The 18833-nt window shown below is 51.7% G+C and overlaps 1 protein-coding gene and 1 long non-coding RNA gene across 3 annotated transcripts in view; one reads left to right on the forward strand and one right to left on the reverse strand.

Annotated features, from left to right (window-relative positions):
- Positions 1–239: 239 nt before the first annotated feature.
- Positions 240–12410, reverse strand: efna1a (ephrin-A1a). Its single transcript, XM_086178331.1, has 5 exons — positions 12115–12410; positions 2606–2901; positions 2159–2224; positions 1971–2060; positions 240–1888 (listed from the first exon to the last, which is right to left on the reverse strand). Exons 1-5 carry the CDS (start codon positions 12210–12212, stop codon positions 1758–1760), a joined length of 681 nt encoding a protein of 226 aa, XP_086034457.1. The 5' UTR covers positions 12213–12410; the 3' UTR covers positions 240–1757.
- Positions 2130–18833, forward strand: part of LOC147216095 (uncharacterized) — a 156401-nt gene continuing 139697 nt past the window's right edge. The window contains exons 1-3 of one of the 2 annotated variants that reach the window (XR_015109170.1): positions 2130–2237; positions 10917–10972; positions 12136–12238. This is a non-coding gene — a long non-coding RNA (uncharacterized LOC147216095). Of the gene's footprint in view, positions 2238–9236; positions 9360–10916; positions 10973–12135; positions 12239–18833 lie in introns of those variants that run through there. The other variant, XR_015109171.1, reaches the window with a different exon arrangement.

An 18833-nucleotide genomic window follows, 5' to 3' on the forward strand; every position in this document is an offset into this window, starting at 1 on the left:
CCAGACCTGTGAATGAACACTTGTATGTCTGTAAAAGCAGCCTTGTGATTGACAGGTGCTGGTCCAGGGTGACTCGGTTCAGGGTCACTCCGGTCATGGGTGAACCCGGTCCAGGGTGTCCTAAAAACCAGGGTGTCCCCCGTCCCTTGTCCATCTGTCCCCCAATTGCAGGACACGCTTTATAGATAATGATAAATGAAATCTCCCCCAAAGGAATAAGTCCGATAGAACCTCATGTAGTTTTCCAAAAATATCATTTATCCTTTTTTTTTTATTTCGCAAGAAATGTTCACATTTAGCATATTTATCAAACAGGCCTTTTATAGAATCTTCTATATATATATAGTATATGTACATATTATACACTTCTCTTACTTACACATGTACAAAATAGGGTAACAAAGGATTCAGATATAAAAAAAAAAAAAAACTCCAAAAAAAAAAGAGGACTGACTTCAGTGGCGGTCACACACACACACACACACACACACACACATTGCTGCCCCCTGTTGTTCCGTCCGCCGGTGGGTGTGTTTGGTGCCGGGTCTTATCGTCTGCGGAGGTTTGAGCGCGGGAACGCGGCAGGACGCCGCTCCGTCGCCGACGCCGCTTTGATAACGGCTCTTGGGGCCGACAGCTGAACCTCAACAGGGGCGTGTTTGTAACAGGCAGGGAAGGGAGGAAGGGTGGGTGGGGTTGGAGCCGGCCCCCCCCCGAGCCACCCTCAGGACACACACACACACACACACACACACACACACACACACACACAGTATCTCAGTGTTCGCTTTTGGCAGAAATACAGTTTCATCTTCATCGCTTTTCCATCGTTCACGTGCATCCTCACCGTTCTCTCACGCATTTTCACAAATTCTACACGGCGGGGGGAAGAACCCCCCACACCCTCCACCCCCCCACATCCCCATCACCAATGGTAAACATTGAATTTGTGCACATGATATACACACATACACATTTTTACATATATATGTATGTATATATATATATACACACACACACAGTAAAATGTCAGCTGCAAAATGTTATAAATTATCTTCACAGAATGCAAAGGAGTGTTTTGACGTGTTGGCGTTCAGCACTGCTGGAGGGGGGGTCGGGGGCGGGTGATGGAGGCGGGGAGCGGGGCACGTTGGTGTCCACGTTACCCTGAGGCGCTACAGTATCCTAGCACGTGGTGGAGTTTGCAAGAGTGGGGGGCAAAAAACAAAAAGAGGCAGCGTGACCGTCGATGCTACATTTTGGGAGGTAATCGCCGGGGGCGTCCTCGCCGCTCGGTCCTCAAACACGGACAACAAGACGCTTCGTACACGACGCTGGCGGTTTGGGGAGGCGACTGGTCTTTGGCTCAAATAGACATATTGGATTACTTTTAAATGCAGATTGAATGGATTGAGCGGCGTCTTCGTTGCCCCTCTTCGTATTCCTTGCGTGGGGTTGTTGATGTTTCTCGGGGGGGGGGGGAATCCCGTCCACCACGCGTGCACGCACACCTTCTGGGAAATGATCGAATTTCAGGGGGGGAAAAAAAAAAAAAAAAAACCCTGTCCAAACAGTGGGAGTCGGGCATACTCAGCACATTTAGTGCAAGTGAGTCTGTCTGTACTTTACAAGCGGCGTCTGCCGGGCCCTGCGGCCAGCACCGGGCGCCCAAACCTGTCTTTTTTGAGTCCGCGGTTTCACCCCCACGGACTGTCTTCATTGTAGTCGCCAACGGAGGACGGCGCTTTCGTGTCCTCTCAGTGCAACAGCAGCAGTAATGAAAACGGGACGAGTAACGAGAGGATGGAGAGGGACGTCGTCGTCGTCGACGCCGAGTTGGTGCGCACGCTCATCTGGACCTTCGGCAGGCCCACCACCGGGTCGTCTCCTTGGAGACGGGAGAGGAGATGTTAGCGCCAACCGTGATGGTGTTAATGGGGGGTCGTGAAAAGGCGGGGTGGGTCGCGTACCTGCGGGGAGGCTGTTGGACGGGTTGTGGACGCCGCCTCTTGCTCCCGCTCCGCCCGCGCCTTCTTTGGCCACTCGGGCCTCTTGAGAGCCTGGGAGGAAAGACAACACGCCGTCAATCACCCGTTCCCGCTGCTATTAAGTGACCTCTCTGTGTTTTCAGGCGCTCGGAGGGGAAACCGGGGCTCACCGTCGGCCGCGATCACGTCCACCCTGAGCCTGAGGCACTCGCGTCCGTGGTGGTGTAAAGGCTTAGCTGCAGGGAGGAGGTAAGAAAACAACACATGTGTTAACATCCTAACTAATGCATTTATCCTCTACTGGCCCCTTAATCCAACTTTGTGCGCGCACACACACACACACACACATGCACACCAGCACATATGCACTCTTGGCAGACAGACGCCAGGACAAAGCTTTAGGAAGCCATCTGTGTCCGGGGCGAACTGTGTCTTGTCCTGCCGTTTATCTAATTACCGCCGAGGTTAGGGTGACAACGCCGCTTGTTCTTTGGGCGTCGGACACGGGAACCCGGCCAGTGACCCGGTTCGCGTTCACGCCAGCGAATCGGCGCCTCGCTAATCGTCCCTAATTGGGCGAAGACACCGATCCGAATGCGAACCGAGGAGAAACTCACAGATATAATAGTAGCTCTCTCCCTGGCGAAACTCCTTTCCCAGGGTGAACGGGGTGAAGCGCTGGAACTTCTCGGAGAACTTCTCCGGGGCGTGAGGAGCGAACGGGTGGCCGCACTCCCAGCGCATCTGGTCGTAGGACTGGGGCTTGCACGACTCGTAGTCCTCGCGCTCCACCATGTAGAGCACGTAGCGCTCGGCGTCCAGCAGGGGCACCTCGCCCTGCGGGTAGTGGGGGCACACGATGTCCAGGTAGTCGTTGAGCCTCACCTCCACGGTGTAGTCGTCCCGGTCGAACCTGCGCGGACAGGACGGAGGTTACGCGGGCGGCGGGAGACGGATCGCCGCGGTGATGGCGCGGGAGCGGCGATAAATATAAACCTCAAAAACCCCATGATTGCCTATTGATCGGCTGCGCGCCAGCATGCAGCGGGGGAAATCAGAGGGAACGGGCGGCGGAGGGGAGGGTGTGTGACGCCGCGGATGTGTGTGTGGAGCACAATGAGGAGTGATCTGCAGAGAACATGCACATAAATATGGATGAACGTGAGGCTGCTGTTTTAGCACCTGCGCCGGGATTACGCTGATACCATGTCCCCCAGGTGTTGAATGGTATTTAAGGAGAGCCGATAGCAGTCGGTTAAGCCTGTCAGCCCCGGCTACACACACACACACACACACACACAGACAAATTAATTTCAACCGAATCAGCACCTGGATTATGTTCCATCCCTCCCTTCCAGTTTTACGGCCCGGTTGGACACGGGTCAGGGAGCAGCCGCCGCGGACGCTCCTCACCTACATATTTACAAACCAATAAACGCCCCTGAAAATGTTTACTAGTAGAGTTTATCTCCACTAAATTGTTACTGAAGGTATTCATGACCCGCCACTCGCCACTCGCCACCGCCGCCGCCAAACTCCGCTCTCAACCAGCTCATCTATCACTGGGCTGAAGCAGTAGCTCGCCGTCCACACACACACACACGTTCCTAGTAATTCCCATCCATCAACAACCTACAGCAGTAGCTAACTACAGTTCTAACCCGCAAGCTTACTCACACACACACACACACACACACACACCCCTACCTCTTTCCCTGCAACTGCATCATTTTACTGTCTTTGGCTGCGCTGCTTCGCCGGGAGCGCCCCCCAGGGAAAGGTGAAATTTGAAGGGCGTAAAGTTTTTTTTTAAACACACACACACACACACACACACACGCATGCACGCACGAACACACAAGCCCAGCCAGTGGACAATTGGCCTTTCAACACTCGGAGCAGAGTCGGCCAGGCGGCGCGAGTTAAGTAACAGGCAGCTGTTTAATCAGATCTAAAGATATTAAGGAGTTTTAAGACGTCTGTGCCGGGACTCTAAAAGCAAACCTTTAGCCTCCTTACCTTTTAAAATAAAATAAAAGCCGCAGTTTTCCCTCAAGTCCATTTTCGGTGAGAATTCTCGTTAAAAAGAATCAGAGCCCTTAAAGCAGTGTGTGTGTGTATATGTGTGTGTGTGTGACAGCGTCCAGATGCATGACAAACGACCGCCGCTAACCGCCCCCTGGCTGCTTGTTAGCTGGTGTTTTTGTTTGTTGCCAGGGGTCTCCCTGGTACCCCCTTAGTAAAAAAAAAAAAAAAAAAGGGACAGACGCCGCGGCTCCAAACCCGGGGCCGTGACTCCTGCACCCCCCCGGCCCCCTTTCCACCCCCCCGCCGTGCCTTTTACCCTCCTCGCCTGACTGATCCCCCTCAATGCTGATGGCCAGATTAGCTGGCAGCACCCAAACAACGGCCCGTTAGAAAACAAGCAACCTTTTAGCAGAACTGATGAATCTTCAGTGTTGATAATAACCCGCGCCTGCAAAGTTTTGTTTTTTTTTTTTTTTTTTTTGCAGGAGGGGGGCAGTAATTATCACTTTGCCACGGTCCAGACAGCTTAGCGCTTATCTGCCGCTCGCCTGCCACGCTCTGTTTACCGGGCTGACGGTAAAGTGTTGTTGTTTTTTTTTTTTTTTACCCCTGCCACTTTCGATTCCAGAGGAATCGATAACACTATTGAACAAACACTGTTGTCTGCGCTTGCCTGACAGCGTTACCCCTCGCTGTGCAAATACAGAAAACACGCTAAAGCCCCCGCCTCTTACCCCTCACCCCGCTTGCAAACTGGATGCAGTATGGTTGCAATGTGTTCATCACGAGGGGGGTTGAAGGGGCTGCAATTAAAACACAAAAAGGGGGTATTAAAGTTGCCCTGCAGGGGGGGGTTGGGGTGAGGGTGGAGGTGGGGGTGGGGGGGTAATTATGCCCTCCTGCTCCCCACTTCCCAGCCCCTTTAGGCGGAGAGTTTGGAAGTTGGGAGGGGGTTTGCATGAAAGTGTAGGCAGCGCGAGGGAGGGAGGGTCAAAGGGCCGGAGCTGGGAATGGCTTTTGAAGTTAGTCTGAGCGCTACTGTTTCATACACTGTCCCCATTCAGAGCTTGGAGGAAGGCGGGGGCACACACACACACACACACTCTCACACTCACACACATATACACACAAGTGCATGTGCACACACACTCTGATAAACGGCTAATACTTTTAATCATCCCGCCCGCCTTTCTGTTCCCCTCTAACACCTCGCCATTGAAATGCTCCACATCATCGGCTTAATTAACCGATTTGGAGCGACACACTTCAAAGTGGGGGGGGGGGGGGGCGACCCCCCACGACCCCCCCACCGACCCCCAGAGTGTGAAAAGGTCCGGCTAGCGGTGCTCAAATCACCTTCACTCTTGCAGACGGACTTCCTTAGCGTGTGTCCCTTTGATTTTTCTTTTCACCCCCCCCCCCCGACTCTTTCATTGAGCTCCCCCACCCCCGCCCCTCCACATGGTTTATCCCAGGGTTCTCCATGTAAACAACGCGAGGCCTTGAGCTTTGGCGCATCGGGTTAGCGCCCGACACGTTCTCTCATTAGGAATGATTTGTGGGGGCAGGTTTGAGCACGAGACCTTAAGGTGTGTGTGTGTGTGTGTGTTTGAGTATTTCAAGTTATTGTTGCGTCTGCACAGCTCCGGGGGATCCGGGCGAATGTTTCTGTCCTGATAAGGCAGCCGGTGAATGGCGGCGATGCGCGGCGCTGATAGCACCCGCAGCAGCCGGGGAATGTCAAGCGAGCCTGCGAGGCCTGGACGCGGCGGAGAACAAACCGCCTCCTCTTCCATCCCTCCGTCCCCCCGATGAAGGAATTCCTGATTTATCAGAGCCTCTTCGGGAGCGGGAGTCTAATCTCTCCCCTTTAATCTCTTCCCGGACCGCCGTTTGGCTTTCTTCTCCACCTCTAGCCCCTTCTTTCATCCGTCCATCACCCTCTCATCTCTGCACTCTATCACCCCGAGGAATGCCGGACCTCTGAGGCGAAGAGGGCCGCGGCGCGGATCAAAGGTCGGACCGTCGCCAAGTCAGCGGCGGAGAGTTTTGTGCGCGGACGGTCGGCGAAGGGGGCGGGGGTTTTGTCGTATGTACGGGACGTCCGGAGCAGGAGTTGGACTGGCAAAAAAAAACACGCGGCGAAGGGGCTGGAAGGTGCCGAGGCAGGCGGCGTCACGGACGGCTGGGTTGGAATGCGGGCGGCCGCCTAATCGGCTGGTCCGGGCCGGGATTACTGGGTGGGGCCGAGGTTGAGCCGGGGTCCATTCAGCAGCGCCAGACCCTGCTTAATACAGGGGGCTTAGGGTGGACGGCGAGGCCCGGGGGGGGTTGGGGGGTGGGTTGAGGCCCGGCGAGGGCGGAGATGCCACCGCCCCTGGTCCTTCTCCCACCGAGAGGAGATGTTACTCCTCCACATTGGGGGTCGGGGAACGCCGTGGGAGCGCGTCCCGCCGTCCCACGGGCGAAAATTGTTAGCACGCTAATGAAAGATGGCCGCTCCAACCTTGTGTTATCTCTCCATCCATTCATCAATCACCGTCAGCCCTCCCCGCCCACTCGCTGTCCTTCTTTCACCGCTCAATAAGCAAACCAGATCCTCATGTCAACTTCACCCCCCGCCAAACCCTTCCTGGAGGTATTCCAAATATGCAACTTTCTGACCCAACTGTTTGCGCGGTAGAGGACAATGCGGCAACGTCTGGTCGCCGTGGAGACGGATACGTCCGGCCCTTCGACGTGACTTCCGCGCCGTGGCTCTTTGTGTGACTTGTGATTATCCATCTCAATCGGCTCCCTCCCGTCGCTCAACCTTTGTCAGCGCGCGTCATTGGCGATCCCGCCGCCGCGTCGGGGCCGAAACAGCCGAGGTCTTTCCGCGACGAAACGCTTCGAGTACGGCAGAGAAATAATTGGCTGATCCCGACGGAGGAGGAAGAGGAGGGCGGGAGCGGGGGGTTTAGATGAATACGTATGCTCTTTCCAACTGTCTGACGCCGTCCCCGGAGCCATTTGTATCTTATAAAGGGGCCACAACAGAAAGGTCACCATTGACATCACATTTCTCAGGAGGCAAATGTCCGTACAAGAAAATCGATTCTGCCGGATTGATTTTCCTCCAGATAAAAGTTGCTCACCGCCTTTTTCCCCCCCACCCCGTTCCAGCGTTCGGACGCAGACAAGGCGTCGTATCATTATGAATACCGTCCACGATTTACTGTCTCGGGCGGGGGAATGATTGAACGTCGCAGCTGCTCTCGCTTGGACGTGACTGCAGCGCCGCGCCTCGCCTCTAGGGGGCGGGTGTTTACAGAATCCGCCCACAAACAGGAAAAACAAAAACTAGAAAACCGGCTGAACAATGACCTCTGTTTACGCAATCAAACCGAGACGGCGTTTCTCCCCCGAGATGTTATCTGGCCCTGATTCTTCTGCAGTCGATCGCGAACTCCGGGCACGCAGATTGTCACCAAACAAGTCTGGAGGACACACACACACACACACACACACACCTCCTCCTCCTCGCACAAACTTTAATGAAAAGTCGCGATCGGACGTGTGTTTACAAGCGGCGCGGCTCTTCCTCCCGGCCAGAAAGCACGGCGAGCGGGGCGGCGGCAGGGGAAGTCTGCCTCTGAGATAAGGACGAGACAAGAGGATGGGCAAGGGGGCGGCGGAGGGTCTGTCGGGGATCGCCGGGAGACGCCGACGGCAAAGGGAAATCCTGATTTAAAAGGCTCGGATTTGACAGCGGGACACGCGGTGGAGGCCGGAGGGCGGATCCCGGGACGGTGGCGCGTCCCTCGTTATAAACAATCGCTATTAATCACCGCTAATCTCCTTACGCTCTGGCTGGCGCTCATTCAGGCCTGGGAAATTCAATCGGGCTCCAAGTCCCGGACTTTTATGTGCGCGACCGAAGTGTGAGAACCGTATTGTTTACGGCGCAGACAGGATACGCCGTTTTTTTTTTTTTTTCTTCCCCTGGAAAAGACGTGGCCAGGAAGCGCGACACTGCAGGGAAACGCGCCGCAGACAGTGCGATAAAAAAACCTTTGGCCTGATTCACTTACTGGAGCGCTCAATAACGCCGCCCCGGCTGACACTTTTAGGAAAAACACCAGCGTGATCTCAATTCACAACTGTGTTATTACAGCAGGTTTTTTTTTTTTTTTTTTTTGTATTTATCTTTGCAATTGCAGGCGATAGGAAAAGTCAACACACTCCAGTAATCACGGAGACATTCTCAATCCGACTAACAATCTCCCGGGAGTCGCCCGACTCCCCCTCAGATTTAATTCATCAGACAGATTGCGAGACCAGATTAAGGATAGCGGCGGCGGCGGCGGGGAGGGGCAGACAATGCAAGAGAGAGATGGTCTTAGGGAATTCAATGAACACTCAGGAATAGGTGTGTGTGTGTGTGTGTGTGTGTGTTTGTGTGTCTTGATCGTGAGGTGAGGTGACACACCTGAATGTTCTACTGAAAAGAAAAAAAAAAAATAGCTGCAGGTCAGATTACTTAGAAAACCCTTATCTTTGGCTCCCCCTTCCTAATCGCAGTCACCGATTTGACCACTCCAGCTTATCTGCTATCTTGAAAGTGCACGAGCACACACACACACACACACACACACACGTGCATCGTCGGCAAACACACACTTGTACCCTCATTTCACCATTGCAATCCTTTCAGGGCGCCGGGTTCCCAGACTGGCTCTTCCACTTTTCTTGCTTTTTGGCAAAACACCCGGTATGTAAGGGAAATATGTGGAGATGCCAGTCAAAGAGTAGAAGAAGAAGAAGAAGAACAAAAAAACCAGAAGACAAGGAGGAAGAGGACGCATTTTTTTTTTTTTTTTTTGCTGGGAAGACCGGAGTGGCTTTTCAGAGGAAGGAAGCTTTGAGGGAGTGAGCTACGGGGAAAGAGCATAAAGAGGAGGGCAAAGTGCCTTGTGACTGATCGCCATGGGTGCCAAGAACAAAAATGAAAATTCCACACCTCTTAGAAAGCTTCCCTCCTTCACCCTCCCCCCCCTCCTCCTCCGGCTCTCTGAGAGCCCGGAGCTGGAGGTGAGGAAATAATAGACTGAAAAGGGGCAGCTTGTAAAGTTGAGATAAAAGCTGGTGAAGGAGTGAAGGGGACCCAAAGACAGGATGGAGAAGAATGAGACTTTCCCAGAGGCGAAGCCGCGGTGGTGCGAAGAGGAAAAGGGGGCGTCGGGGTCTGAGTGGCGGCCCGTATTCAGGGACCACCGCCATGACAGGATGACTGACAGATTGATAGAGGCCACGCCACTTCATCACTCCGCGACCTCTGACCCCCCCCGATCGGTCACACCAGTTAGTATTCTCTTTCTGCGGCTCACCGTGAAAACCATTCCCCAATTTGTATGGGAAGGATCGCGACGTGTCCGTATCGGGCGAGGGGGAGATCTTCCGCCCGTCTAAGATAACCCCCGCCGGAGAAAAACCGAACACTCGGTGCAGCAAATTATTCCCCGGAGAAAGGAAATCTGGAAGTTACATCTGCGGGTTTAACGCAATTAACGCGGCTGATAAGGGGAAATGAGGCGGCGTGAAGACGCTGTGTTTGTGTTAGAAATGTACCGTGGCAACGGTTAAAAAAAATGAAACCCCCAAGCCCGAACGCCCGCGGGCCACCAAATGGTTAAAATGTTCTTCAAACTCAAAACCGCAGGAGGAAAAAAAAAAAAAGAAAAAAAAAAAAAAGAAAAACAGGGAACCTGGCCAAGATGAGGGGGAGTGAGGTGCTGGAGCGAGGGAGAGACAGGTACAGGGTGGAGGTGCTGGTCTGCTCTGGGGAAAAGGGTGAGAGCGAGCGGCGAATGAGCAGATTACGGCTGCGCTCCGGGGGGACGGTGTTAACGGCGCGCCCGCCGGGGTGAGTCACGCCGGTTCTCGGTGACGGCGCAGGGCTCCCCTACGCCGACGCTCATTTCACAAAGACACGTGTAGGCTCTGGCATGCAGGGACTCAGGGCTGCCCGGACGCACGGACGGCTTTCTGGGAAGCGACGAGTGGTGTGATGAAATCCTCCTGAGTCCGACACGGGGTTTTTTTCCACTGTTGTACCTGCCGGTCGAGGCCGAAGAGCTAAAAGCGGACGCTGAGTTTGTCCGTTCCGGGGTTTGGAGCCCCTCCCGTCCCGTCGCGCCTGTCAAAATACCCGGGTCTCAGCCAACTAAATATACTATTTATATATATTTATATATATGCACATACATGATTCTGTTATTGTAAGAACAAAACACCCATTTTGTGTTTCACTTGTGGTTCTAAGTAAACATTGTGCTACATATCGATGTCTAGAACAGACCAGTGAATATCACCGTACCCCCCTCGACAGCTGGGAGTGTATAGGGTGTGTGTGTGTGTGTGTGCACGTGGCTAGGCCCCTCCACAAACACACAGAAAAAAAAAAGTGATCAATCTTTCACCAATGGCGTGCGGTCGCGGATCAAGTCAGCGGGTGAAAACAAACAAACAAACAAACACGCTGGCGCCCCAGCGCCCAGCGAGGGGCCATAGGGGAGCACAGATTGCTGGAAATAATGAAAGAACCAAATGAAAACATCTCAGAAACTCTTTTTTTTTTTCTGTGAATACAGGATTAAGAGTTGCCAAAGGCTAGAGATTTAGCGCAGTCATCCGGGTGGAGGCGCGGGGGGGGGGGCAAAGAGACAGATTACCGTACAGGAATGATCCGTAGTTTCTGCAGCAGAACGACAAAAAAACGCCTTTTCAATCCATCAGGGACGTCATTCAGATTTTCAGTGAATTGTAATTATGGTCTTTCCAAGAACACTGGGTGGGTGGGTGAAGGAAACCCTGGACGTCAGCGGGTGAATAAACGTGACTATCGTTGTGTTTTCCCAGAGGGAGCGAGCGATGAAGACGCCGTCGCCGCGACGCCCGACCACGACCCGACCCAGGTGTGTGTATTTGCGTGTTTGTCTGGGGCCTGTAAGCCGACCCCCAAAACCCCCCTTGCGCTTTTACTCGCCGAGCAATCACGGCAATCATCAAACATAATTCCAATTGACCCGCGCTCGCTCCGAACGGCCCCTAACCCTAACAATCTCGGCTCCGGTTTCCCCGCCCCCGGCCATCCATCCATCCGTCCTCCCCCCCCGCGGCGTGACCCGCCGGGCGGGCCTCAAGTTACCCACTCCGTCTCTGTCACACGCCATTATTACTCGTCTTACCACCTGAAATATGAACACCCCCGTGTCTCCCTCTCTCTCTCTCTCCGGCGGCCACAAAAGCCCCGTGTGATATCTCTTGATTTAGGGAGGCGAGCTGGCCTCCCGTTCCCTGGAGAAGGTGGAGGTAGGGGGGGTTGTGGTGGTGGTGGTGGGGTCAGCCGGAGGGAGGAGGATATTGCAACAGATATTTCAGCAAGATCCGCTCTGACTCAGAGAAATTTAAAGAAATGTATCTCGTACATGGGAGATGATTATACACCTCTGTGGGATTGCATCTTGTAAACAATGACAAGGTGACATAAAGCTGTAATAATCCCAGGCAGCAGGGGGGAAGGGAAGGAAAGGGGGTTCATGCATGAACATCAACTAGATTTACGCAGGAACGAGCAGGATTATATGTTGTGCAGAAATAGGACTACGCCTGGTGGTTGCCATGGAGAACGCACCAAGAAGGCCAAACTTTCACAGGATATAACCCCCGCACGTCTTCACTCCCTGCGTGCACAGATACCCCCCCCTCCACACACACACACACACACACACACTATCAAGTGGGAACGCATGTTGCGAAATGGATTATAATCTGCAGGCGTTGAGAAAGAGCGTTACAGGTAAATAGCGCAGTTATGACACGTCGGATCCCGCAGGGGGACGGAGAAAGAGGGAGCGTTCACCCCCCCCCCCCCAACCCTCCCCTCCGACACCCCAGCTTTGCATTTACATAACAACAGCAGCCAGTTGCACAAATTCATCACTATCACATTGAATAGTGTGAATACGGGTGATAATGACCCAGCGTGCGGCGAGATGGTGCGTTCACGGGTCGACGGGAAAGTGGGAAATCCGGGCACCGACGGGCGGACACTCACTTTGGGTTGGTGCTGTTCCAGTAGACGCTGTGTCGCTCCGCCGAGGCGAGCCAGGCGCAGACGCCCGCAACGAAGCCCGCAATCCAAAGCAAGTCCATAGCTGGGGACCGGAAACGCAACTCAGGTAGGTTGTGAGTTTTTTGTTGTTTTTTTTTTTTAAAAAAAAAGAAAAGAAAAAGATGATAAATTGAGGAGGAGGAGGGGGGAAGTTCGCCGGAATACACCCGCGCGCCCGGGAGCGGCGGAGGGATACACGGGCTCGGTGGACACGAGACGGAGGTTCAGCAGCGCCGCGCGCGTCCGCGAGTGAATGGATGGCTCGCGCGGCGTGGCGGCTGATTTTGTGAAACGCCTCCGCGGGCTCGCGCCCCTCCCCCCCCTCCGCGCGGCGGCGGCGGCCAATCAGAGCGCGGTGCGAGGGATGGCTCGAGACGCCGCCGTGTTTACATGCAGCCGACGGACCGACGCCAGATTATTCCAGATGATTTGGAAAAAGATTTTTTTTTTTTTTATTGTTTTTTTTAAACAATGTTTTTCATTGTTATTAACGCAAAAATAAATACATCGGAGACATATTTTTTTTCTAAAACTTTTTTTTCCGAAAAGAAACCGGATGTTTAGACTCTACAAACTCTGCCGCTTCCTGTTCATTTAATTTATTTAATTTATTTTTTTTCCATCTTAATTTAAACATGTCTTTTTAACTTTATTTTATTTTCATTCCCATTATCACACTTTATCTTTTCCTCAATGTTTGTGCGCAGGGTGGGTGTCCATGTCGGTATAAATTCAAGTCAATTTGGGAGGAAAATGAGTGCTTGTGGAAATCTTTCACCTGAAGACGTGTCAACCCTCATTTAAGAGGCTTCGTCAGTTCAAGGGAGGGGGGAAACATCTTCAAGTGAAGAAAAACAAATGAAGAAAACATAATAATAGTAATAATAGAGTTCAAATTTAACAGTACAGTGCACTATTACATTAAACCTATGAGTTCTTGTCGGAATCTTCTTGTCGCGGACTTGAAATTCAAGTTCAGTTGAATTCAGCGTGACCTGGATGACTGAGAACCTCCACAGACAAAATGAGCACTTTTTTACCCGCTGCCATGATATTTGGCATTGGATTTCAATCTTATTGTGATGCATTTAAAGGGAACATTTTCCCTTCTTTGTCACATTTTAATCGTCTCTGATTTGCTGCAGTGGAGAAGTGGGTGGGTTGGAATTCTCTTTTGCACGTTACGCACTTGATTTTTGCAGTAGCTTTTTTGTCGCATTTCAAAAATGGAGGATTTATACTCCGTAGTTTTAAACAAAGTGGCAGTAATGTAAGGAAATACTCCGTTCTCTGTTGTCGAGCGTGATCTCAGGTGGCGTTTCAGCGTCTGCTTTACAAAGATTCTGTGTTTGAACACATCCGAGAGCTCGGGCTTTGTGACTGCGGCTCCATTATGATCCTCCACCAGAACTTAATACCTTTTCCCCCGATTCACGCTGGAACAATGACGCCGTTCTTGCTCACCGGCCCGTCTGTCTGTCTCGCGGCTACGAACCAAAACGTGAGCGGCTGGCGGCGCGGCGGAATCCAATCAAACCAGCCCGCCGCGCTCGGCCCTAAGAATAGCGGCGTTGAACAAACAGCTCTGCGACGCGGCGACGTCACACAGGACGAGGGACAACGGCGGTATTGTGTTGCCGCGGATGGCATGGCATTCTGAAGGAGTGCAAGGTTTCTGCGCACCCCCCCCCCCCGCTCCCTTCCCCGAATGAGACGATCAAACCAAAAGGTCAAAGGTCATATTTGCATATTTTATTCGACACTTTCTCCGCTTGATCCGTCACAATACATGAAACGTGACGTTAGAGTTCCGTGTGCGGATTTAGGAAAGGAGAAGCAAACCGCAGATGGTAAGCGCAAGACCGACTTGAGGCATGTGACCTCTGTGCTGTCAGATACATTGCAAATCCTGATTCTCATTTTCTGTTCCATTGACATGGATAATCTGGAGCGCAAGCAGCTTGTTCAGCCTAGCGAGCTAATGCCGGGTGGAGGAGAAGGGGAAGGGAAGGGGGGGGTCAAACCTGCTTCTGCTTGACATGGCACTTTATTTCCCCGTGCCGGCTCAGCAGCGGAACAGCTCTCAGAAGCGTCGTGCCGAAAGACCGCGGTGAAAACAGTCGCGGGTGCGTAAACAGGAGGGTGGCAATTAAAACGAAACACAGAAGAAGAAGAAGAAGAAGAAAAGGAAAGAAAATGAAGATTCTTTGGGTTTTACGGGCGATTTAGTGGAAGCGGTGTGACCTGATGAATCGCGGGATGTCTGTCGCTGTCGTTCTACTGTAACGGGGAGGCTCGGGGTTGTTCTCAGATCGTTCATTTTGAAAGATTTTATCGCTTTTCTTGATTGACGTGGCTGTGTTTAAGAAAAAAAAATAACAATCCGATCCCCCTCCTCCCCGACCTTTTTGACCCGATGGTAATGATTCCGTCATTTCGTGATAATGATCAGAACGTGGGCGGAGTCCGACGGCTACCGAGCGGTTTTTGCATAATCTGGACGCATCGCTTGCCGCCGCCGCCGCCTCGCTCAGGGTCCTGGAGGTCGGAGATGACGTGGGGTCGTGGGCGCCGGCGTCGTCGGAGGATGCGATCGGGCCGCGGGATAACAAGCAGGCTGTGTCTAAGCGTTCTGGCTACGAGCCTGGGTTTGTGGCTCGGCCGGATCGGGATTCGATCCCGGCTCCTCTGCGGGTCCTCGGCTAAGTCGCTGCATTCGTGAGCGTGTCCGCAAAGTTAACTTGTCAATTTCTCCGCGTGCACTGGAAATACAGATGAATGGAGAAGACGTTTCTTACAATCCCATGGTGGCATGAAATGAACAAAATAGAAGCAATAATAGAGTGCAAATGAAACAGTAGAGTGTACTATTACATTAAACCACGCGTCAAACTCGAGGCCGAGAATGTCTGAAAAAGTATGATCGTCTTAAAATAAAAGTCAAACGCGTGCATGGACCATAAACTACATTTCCCACAATTCATGCTGATCATGTTGGATCGCAGCGTATCCACATTAATACCATTTTCAACAAGGGGAATTGAGAAATATAAACAATCCCTAAATGTCCAGGAAGAGAAAAGGCCGTTTTTAAGAAAGATGGGAATGCATTTGTAACATTTTGGATTTGAATGAGTCAGAGTTATTTGACATTAAGGATTAGTTACATTTATTTTACATTACATTACATTTATACTGTTACCGTTACACGTGGCCCTTTGAGGGCAACCATAATGCTGTTTTGGCCCTCGGTGAAAATGACTTTGACACTCCTGCATTAAACGGTAAACATTAAACTACGAGTTCTTGTCAAAATCTTCTCGTTGCGGCAACCGGACTCGAATTTCAAGTCCACAGACATTCAATCTAAAGTGCAATCAGATAAAATCTGCTGGTAAGGTGTAAAGATGACAAAGATGACATTTGACAGCGTGAACTGAATTGTATAAATATGTGTGATTTGAATGTAGAGGGAGAGAGTTTAACGTGTGTGAATGGGTGAATGCAATCCAGTGACTTTTAAAGCTACAAGTTGTTGAATATTTACCTTCTAACACAAGCTCGGATGACCTGTTTCGATCAGGACGGTGCCTCCGTGTCCATTTTACAGTATAGATAATGTATATGCTTAATCCTCGAACCATTTCAGAGCCAGCGTGGTAATTGCGTGTCAGGCCGGTCATCCCGAGCGGCACGTTCTGTATTCATGAGGAGCGCCGATCCCCGCCGGATCAGTTTTCGCAGAACCAATCGTTTTTCTTTTTTTTTCTGGGCTTTGTGCAGAGATAGCAGAGCGAGGAGGACTGCAGAGCTAACAGATATTTGCATGGCCGTCGGCAGGAGAGGGTTTTTCGCGTCCGAACTCCAGTCAGGAGCCAAATGAGTCGACCTTTGATTTCATATCGCGGGTAAATGGAAAGACGAAGCGGCTCACGCTTGACGTACATTCAGACGGACAGGGTCTCCTCGTCCACACCGAAGCAAAACGTGGACGCACACGAGCCCGAACTATCCCCCTCAAACCCTGACAGTGTTTGCGCTGAGCTTCTGCCGCGGCGTGGAAATAAGATGACGGGGGAAGCATGTAGGCACGGGAGCTCTGCTTTTTTTGTTTCCCGGATAAACCGTTTTGACCGAAGTAATTGGATGATCCGGCTCTCCGTGATCCTGAAACGATAAATCGGGCCAAAACCTCGCAACCTGCTGCGGTGACGGGTTCGAACGGCGGCGTCCTCCCACCTCGCTCACAATGACACCCCTCTTCTCGCAGCTTGTTTATGTTTGCGCGAGAAACAAACAGAGCTCGTCGTCTCTCTGACACTTACATGCCAAGCGGTTGGTAGCCGCCGCCGTGAAATCCAGATGAGGTCTTTAATGACGGCTCGTCATCGCGTTCCCAACCTCCTGAATACGGAAAGGTGGGTGGTGTGAACCGCCGAGACGCCGAGCGTCGCCATCTCGGCATCCGTTGTCAGTCAGTGACGCGCCTCGGCAAGGAGCCCCTCCATCTGTGGACTCTTTCTTTGCGAAAAAAAAAACAAAAAAAAAACGGCAGGGTGAAGTGCTTTCTGTAATAAGTGTCGCTCGGGTCGAGATGTTCCTAAGGAGGGCGATTTCCTGTTACATCATCAGCCTCGCTTTGGCAAAGCTGACGTGTGGATAAACACAGGCCAGTTCAAGTGAAGGTGCAGCTGCCCCTCATCCCGGGACGCTTCACACTGCATACAGCGGCTTCCTTTTCGTCTCTTTTCGTCGCTGCTCCAGTTTATTTGCACCAAATCATTATTTAAAGTTTTGCACATCCTCCTGTCAGAAGGGCGGTTTCAACCCGTCTGCACCAGGAAGTGTCCTTTGGGCACTCGCATTGCTCCAGATGGGCTGGTTAGCGCATTGCATGCTAGCTCCCCCGCCATGTGTTTGAATGCTATCAAAGATAAGATAAGATAAACTTTATATATTCATATACCCCTTTGTGAACAACAGTTATAATGTCATGTATGAATATAAATAGAGAGACAGAAGATAACAAGAGATCCACGAATAAATAGACAGCAGCCACAACAGCAACAACATCAGGGATTATAATGGGCAACATACAGGAACAGTAAGGGTGAGAAATACACAACTAGAACTAAACTACTATATAAACAGAGTGACAATACATGAATAAATAAACCTGGTGCAAATCTGGTGCAAAACACACTGTTGTTATTACAAATCAAGATTTGAATTAGTTAATTCCAACATTTGTGCGAGAAGATGCTAACTACATGGCCCAGAAAGCTTTGCTTCATCTATATTTCAAGGATATGATTAGCATAATGGTTGGACACCTGAGCGCGTTTAGATACGATAGGCTTGATTGGGGAAATTCAAATGTCACAGCGCCATCACAAGTTGTGCAAATAGTAGTAATAAAAAAAATAAATCGAAACAACGAATCAAGCTATATAAATTGAGAAAAACAAAAAAAGTGCCTTCTGATCGGAGGTAGTGCAAAATAGTGATGTAGGTAGCGCCGAAAGAAAAGAGCATTTTGGGATGCTTGTGAGCAGCATGGGCGCTGTGCTACATGCAGAAAAAAGTGTTTGTTAGCGGTGTTGAGCAGTCTGACAGCTGATGGGACGAAGGACCTGCGGCAGACCAGCGAAGATCTAACGGTATTTTGCTGAAGGAGCTGCTTCGAGCCCCAGAAGTGTCATACAGAGGGCGAGAGGGCTCGTCCCTGATGGATGCTAGCTTTGCTAACATCCACCTCGATGGCGTCCTGAGGGCTCTCCAGGACCTTTCCTGTCCCTCTCAGCGTTTCCACAGCCCCGGCAGACCACGGCATAGACCGTAGAAGGTCCTTAACACACCGAAGGACCTCGACTTTGGCCCTTCAGTACTGTGGGACCGGGGTATGATGTATTGCGGATACCATGATTAATGATGTGTTGTTACGAAATCCGAAAACACCTCCACGATGAGGTCAAAAAATCCGGACCGGGTGTGATGATTGGATTCTGAAGGCCAGACCAGGGCGATCGGCGAGCGGCAGGAGAGCGTCAGGATGTGACCGGTCTCTTAACGAAGCACGGCTAATTATTAGCGGTAAACAAAGAGGGGGCTGATGATGTATGGCGAATGATCCGCGCGCTGGCAGGGGAAACCGGAGAGCTATTAAGTTGATGTCTCAGTGCCACGCAGTCGGTGTGTGTGTATAGACGTTTCGGAAGCACACACACAAACGCACACGGATACGCGAGCGCATACGGTTGCATATCCACCGTAGGAGCCAAAAACTCGAGAGACAAAGAGCAGCTGAGGAGGAGGCGGATGAGGAGGTGGAGGATTAGGGAGAGATGCTAACACAATGTTAGATAACAAGAGTGTAAGAGCAAGAACGAGAGAGGATGAAGAGATTGGAATAAATAAAATGAAATAACGCAGGCCGTTTAAGAGGGGACAGCATGCAAAGCCAGAGGCAGCGGCGTGTCGTTAGCGGAAAATAAACATGTCGCCCGGGAAATTACGCGCAGACTAATTAGCCGACGCGCTAACCGCTGACCTGTAATCACGGCCCCTTCCGCAGGCCATTTTAGATTTCAAATTGCGCAATGCATCATCCCTCCGACGGCGTCCCGGTCCCGTAATTGGCGCGTGCGGCGGGGCAGGTGACG

Source organism: Fistularia commersonii, chromosome 30 (genome assembly GCF_037954325.1).
Source record: "Fistularia commersonii isolate RoL2024-O1a breed Wild chromosome 30, RoL_Fcom_v1.0, whole genome shotgun sequence".
In the NCBI taxonomy this organism is placed as follows: domain Eukaryota; kingdom Metazoa; phylum Chordata; class Actinopteri; order Syngnathiformes; family Fistulariidae; genus Fistularia; species Fistularia commersonii.

Excerpts from the sequence above, each read along its gene's own strand:
- efna1a (XM_086178331.1), bottom strand. The coding sequence starts at position 12,212 with ATGGACTTGCTTTGGATTGCGGGCTTCGTTGCGGGCGTCTGCGCCTGG. Across the intron at positions 2,225-2,605 it reads AGAGAGCTACTATTATATCT|CTAAGCCTTTACACCACCAC; the intron begins GTGAGTTTCTCC and ends TCCTCCCTGCAG. Across the intron at positions 1,889-1,970 it reads GTCCAACAGCCTCCCCGCAG|GAGACGACCCGGTGGTGGGC; the intron begins GTACGCGACCCA and ends CCCGTCTCCAAG.